Raw genomic sequence first — 6292 nt, forward strand, 5'->3', positions numbered from 1 at the left:
ACTCAGCTGCTTGTGGTAGATCCCACCATGGAGTTGATTGCCAGTCTCATCATGGGGAACAACTACAACCAGCTTCCCAGCCACTCAACCAGGCCTACCCAAGTTGACAACAAACATAACCACTGCAGATATCCCTTAGTTTTTGTTCTCAGCAATAATGGCCTGATACAACAGCAGTTGCAGGAACTGTAATTTTTCCACCTGTACCTGATGCCTGATAAACAGCCTTGCTAGTTTTCGCTTTCTTATTCTTTGCAATGCATCTAAGGTATTTGACTGCTAACCAGAAGGCTGGCAGTTCAAACCATCAGCCACTCCTGCGAAGGAAGATTGAGCAAACTATTTCCATAGTGATACTGCCTCAGAAACTCAAGGAAGGGTCGCTATGAGTCGAATCCGACTCCACAGCAGTGAGTTTGTTTGTTTGTTTGTTTTTTAATATTCTTTATAACACAATGTTCCCCAATCTTTCATCAGATTTTACAGTGGAAATTATCAGGCAACCAAGGATTGTTGAAACTACGCAAAGGAAATTGTCCTTTAAAAGGACAAATGCAAGGAAACCCTCAATGAGACCCAGGTAAGATATAGAATCTGATGACCTCTTCTTCTCCAGGAACAAGCTCTCTCTTTAATCTCAACATGTCTATTGATGAACTTATCTTTCTCTGTGTAGTTTTCCAGACCTTTTTTTTTTTCATTGATTACACATATACCGTATTTTGACACTTGTGTGCTTTATAGATTTTTTGCCAACTGTTCCCTCCCTTTATGTGGTATTTTCATAAGCGTGTTATGCTTTTTTTCTCCCCTGTTCAGCATGTTGCTGTAAAATAGTTACCACAACACACTTATAAAAATACCTTGTGTGTGCAGGGGAGGATTCAGTTGGCAAAAAAAAACTTATAGCACACACTTTGTTGTTGTTGTTGTAATATGAGATCAAGTAGATTTAGACTCATAGCGACCCCTCCTTGGGTTTCAGAGGCAGTATCACTACAGAAGTAGATTGCCCCATCTTCCTTCCAAGGAAGGAGTGGCTGGTGGGTTTGAACCACCAGCCTTCTGGTTAGCAGTCAAATGCCTTAGGCACTATACCACCAGAGCTCCTTAGCACACACGTTACTTGTGTAAAAATATGTATGCATTTTTGTATTTTAAATCTTTGTTTCCTAAAATTGGCATGTTGCTGTTGTTGTTAGGTGCCGTCAAGTCGTTTCCACTCATAGTGACCCCATGCACAGCAGAACGAAACACTGTCCGATCCCGTGCCACTTCCACTTCCCTTAGCTCAAGTGATACCTCTAAAATTGGCATGTTGTTGTTGTTGTTGTTGTTATGTGCCGTCGAATAGTGACCCCTCCTTGGGTTTCCAAGGCAATATCACTACAGAAGTAGATTGCCCAGCCTTCCTTCCAAGGAGTGGCTGGTGGGTTTGGACGATCAGCCTTCTGGTTAGCAGGCACTTCACTACACCACCAGAGCTCCCATATATTAGACAGTAACTTTATATTTTCAACTTAATAAATTTTTGTGGACATCTTTTCATGTTAATATGTATAGTTTTATCTCCTTTCATAGTATTGATGTATCATGATTTACTCTTTCAATGGACATTTACATTGTCATTAATTTTTCATTGTTATAAATGTTACCACAGTAAGCATCTTGGTACATATAACCTTGCTTGTTTTGTGTTATTCTCGATTATTTATATACTACTGTGGTAGTCTTTTAACTATTTCCTTATTTCCTATCTCTATCTTTTATCATCAATTCTAGAATCAGCCTCTAGTAAAGTCCCACTGCTAGGGAAATAATCTGTGGACTTACCTTCCAGGAATCTTCATCCCATCTTTTTTCCACTTCCCTTAGCTCAAGTGATACCTCTACATAAAAGTTCTCCAAATTTATGTTTGGTATGTCTTCCCCACCTATGAAACTCTGAACTCCTGAAGATGCCAAATACTTACAATGTACACATTTTACTGCTGCTCACTTTTTAAAGTATATTTCTCATCTTCCTAACTTCACTATGATTTTCTTGAAGGTCATGGCATTCATTCACTAATTCATTTTTTACTTTTATTTTTAATTTTTTTTCTCAGTTCATTTTTTAAAAAAAATTATTTTGTTGTTGTTTTGAGAATATACACAGCAAAACATACACCACCAATCCAACAGCTTCTACCTGTACAATTTAGTGACAATGATACTATTTTTCAAGTTGTGCAACCATTCTCACCCTCCTTTTCTGAGTTGTTCCTCTTTCATTACCAGAAAATGACTGTCCACTAAAGTTCCTATCTAATCCTTCAAGTTGCTATTTGTCAATTTGATTGCATATAGATAGTTCTTAAAAGAGCATAACACTCAATCAAGGCAGACATGTTTTACTGATTAAGCTAAACTATTGTTTGGTTTTCAGAAGACTTCAGGAGATATGTTTGGTTTAAAGTTTAAAAATTTTATCAGGGCAATAGTGTCATGGGTTCATCCACCCTCCATAGTTCCAGAAAGTCTAGATTCCATAAAAATTTGAAATTCTGTTCTGCATTTTCACCCTTTTGATCAGGATTCCTGTATAGAATCTTTGATCCAAATGTTCAGTCATGGTATCCAGACACCATCCAGTCCTTCTGGTATTATGGCACATATTCATGGAGTCAATTAGCCACACATCTATACATTCCTCCTATTCCTGTCTCTCCTTCCTCTGTGGCTCCAGGTGAATAGATCATTTTCATTGTTGTAAATATATCTATCACACAGCTTTTGCAATTCAACTTTTTATAGGTACACAATTTATTGACAGCAATTACAATAATCAGCTGTACAATCTTACCCTTGATCAATGAGAATTTTCCATTGCCCTTAGCCCCCTTTTTCCCTCTTCCTCCTGCCCCTGGTAACCACTAATAACCCTTGGTCTCCATACATTTGTCTTTTTAATAAGTGAATTCTTATGATATTAGTCCTATTGTGAGTGGATTATTTAGTCAGCTTAATGCCTTCAAGCTCCATCCATCCCATAGCACACATCAAGACTTTCACATTGTGTTTATCCATTCATCTGTTGATGGGCATTTAAGTTGTTCCCATCTTTTGGCTATTATGAATAGTGTTGCAATGAACAATGGTGTGTAAGTTTCTGTTTGAGTCTCTGCTTTCAAGTAGAATTGCTGGGTCATATAGTAGTTCTACTTTCAATTTTTTGAGGAACTGCCACACTGTTTTCCACAACAACTATACTATTTTGCATTCCCACCAGCAATGTATAAGCATTCTAATCTTCCCACAGCCTCACCAACATTTATTATTTTCTGTTTTTTGCTTTTGTTTTGTTTTTTAATCTCAACCATCCTAGTGAGCATGAAATGGCATCACCTTGTGGTTTTTATTTGAATCTCTCTGATGGTTAATGATTCTGAGTATCTGTTCTTGTGTTTGGTGGCCATTTGAATGTTCTCTTTCATGAAACATCTATTCAAGTCCTTTCCTCATTTTCTTATTGGGTTTTATTTTAAGTATTTACTTTTTGGGTTTTTTAAAAATACTATTTTATTTTGTTTTTGGTGAAAGTTCATGCAGAAAATTAGGTTCACATTTAATAATTTCTACACAAATTGTCAATGACATTGGTTACATTTTATACAGTGTGTAACATTCTCATTGTTTCCATTCTAGTTCTTCCCTTTCAAGTAATCTAGTTTCCCTTCCCCTTCATTCATTTACATTTTCATTCAATAATTATCTATTAATTACTAGCTTTATGAAAGATATTCTTCTAGATGATGGTATAAGCACAATAAATCTAGTTATCCTAGTCACTGGTAGAATATTTTGAATAGAAAATGTTTTCTATAAGAATATTTTCCGGAGGTTCCAATAAGATGGCAGAAGAGACAGACAGACCGCACAAACACTCTTCAACAAAGAAAAGGGGAACCATTTAACACAAATATAGAGAATAACCCTGGATTCCTGAGCTTTGAAGGGAAGGATGTAGAAGTGGGCTAAACTCCAACTACCAGAAGAACCTGTATGAAAACACCCAAAGAGGAGACATACAGAGCTGCAGTCTGTCAGCAATCCTGATGTCATGGAGAGCTTGGATATTGCCAATGGTGTTAGGACCTAAGAATTTACCTAAAAATCGGATCTGCTAGCCAGGGGCTGCACAGAGAACTTACTAGTGGCTGGTGAATAAAAGAGGAAGCAGTAAAGAGGAATGTGGGCTTTTGCCTGTCCAGAGGGCACAGCCATTTTGAAAGTTTACAAGCAGTTTGACCATTTTGGATATTTAAAGTGACAGCATTTGCCCAGATTCGAGGGACTTAAGAACAGGCCCCACTTGGTGTGAACCACAAGGACATTCCAGACATGAATGACTAGAAAGTTGCAATATTCCCCTTGGAATATACCTCACACCCACTAAGTGAACAGAGGTGAAGCCGTCCCTCACTCCCACCCACCTTCTGGGCCGGCAGGAATTCCATCTCAGTTTCTATGTTTGTTTGGATGGAGCCTGGGTGCCCTACCACACCCTGCCCAGATTTTATTTTCCTTTTCTTTAATGTGTTTGTTTTAGTCTGTTTTAAAATTATTATTGTTGTTGTTGTCCTTTTTATTATTATTCTTTATTCCTCCCTTCCCATGTTCTACTTTTCAGGTTTTTCTCTCATCCCTGTTCCTGGTTCCCATTTTATTCTTTCTCATGGTTAATTCCATTCCTTGTTTTTCTTTTTACACTTTTCCCTTTTTTTCTTCAGTATTCTCCTACTCTACCTTTTTTCTCTTACTGCTCTCTCCTCGGATATTGTGAGGTTTTTATTTATTTACTTTTGTGGTTATCACTGTGTGTTTGTGCGGTGTGTTTTTTGTCCATTTGCTTTCACTTTTTTGATGATTTTTTGATTGCTGTTTTGTCTAACTGAGTAGGAAACAGCAACAGTGCCCATATGACACAACTACACCCACACCTCCTGCAGCTTCACTTACTGAGTAAGAGACACCACTTCCTTCTCCACCAAATGGCCAACGATAAATGACCACCAAGAGGACCCTGGCTCACCCTTAGCTGCTCTTCACAAACAGTTAACAGAGGTCAAAATACAACAACATCACAATGTCTCAGAGACAACAGACCACTGCAGTCCACACAAAGAAGCAAGATAAAGTGGTAGAAACAAGGGAGCAGGATACAGACCCAGAACACATCCCTGAGGAAGAAGCAGCATTGGAACTCCCTGATAAGGAATTCAAAAGAATTGTACATAGATATCTTGAAAGGATTGAGAAACAGGTCAAGGAAAACACTGACAAAATTATGGAAAACACAGACAAAACCCTAGAACAATTCCAGAAGAAAATACAAGAACAAAATGACAAAATAAATGAAAAATTAGAAATGATTCTAAATCTACAGAGAGAAATCCAGAAGATTAATACTAAATTGTCAGAAATAGATAACACATTGAAAGGGCAAAGGAGTAGAATTGATGCAGTGGAAGACAGAATTAATGAGATTGAAGACAAATACCTGAATACTTCTTTGGAAAGGGATCAATTGGAAAAAAGATCAAAGCAAAATGAAGAAAGCCTAAGGTTCATGTGAAATACCAACAAAAGGAATAACCTACATGTCACTAGAATTCCAGAACAGGAAGAGAAAAATGAAACCACTGAGAAAATTGTCCAAGATTTGTTGGAGGAGAACTTCCCTGATAAGATGAAAGATGAGAATAGATCCATTCAGGACATCCAACAAACCCCAAACAGGATAGACTCCAAAAGAAAATCACCAAGACATATCATCATCAAACTCACCAAAACCAAAGACAAGGAATGAATCATGAGAGCAGCATGGGAAAAATGAAAAGTTGCCTACAAGGGCCAACCAACAAGACTAAGCTCAGATTTCTCAACAGAAACCATGCAGGTGAGAAGACAGTGGGATGGTATATATAAAACCCTAAAAGAGAAAAATTTACAACCCAGAATTATGTGCCTGACAAAATTGTCCCTCAAATATGATGGTGAAATTAGGAGATTTCCAGAGAAGCAGAAATTAATGGAATTTGTTAAATCCAGACCGACCTTACAAGAGATATTAACAAGAGTCCTTTGAACAGAGAACCAATAATAATAGCAAACAGCAACTGACCTTTAATATAAAAGATGATATAACCCAGAAACCAAAACAGCTATGCACATATCCAAAATAAAATAAGCTTACAAGATGTTAAACAGGGAACCAGAGACATCAATTGGCAAGTGAGGACAACTACAA

The 6292-nt window shown here is 37.5% G+C and overlaps 1 protein-coding gene across 1 annotated transcript in view; it reads left to right on the plus strand.

Annotated features, from left to right (window-relative positions):
• RGSL1 (regulator of G protein signaling like 1) overlaps positions 1 to 6292 on the plus strand; it is a 136697-nt gene that overhangs the window by 53528 nt on the left and 76877 nt on the right. The window contains exon 11 of the mRNA XM_042780519.1: positions 478 to 580. Within this exon, the coding sequence (XP_042636453.1) occupies positions 478 to 580 (103 nt within the window). The remainder of the gene's footprint in view (positions 1 to 477; positions 581 to 6292) is intronic.

Source organism: Orycteropus afer, unplaced genomic scaffold (genome assembly GCF_000298275.1).
Source record: "Orycteropus afer afer isolate SDZICR_OR568_19922 unplaced genomic scaffold, OryAfe1.0 scaffold00043, whole genome shotgun sequence".
Taxonomy (NCBI): domain Eukaryota; kingdom Metazoa; phylum Chordata; class Mammalia; order Tubulidentata; family Orycteropodidae; genus Orycteropus; species Orycteropus afer.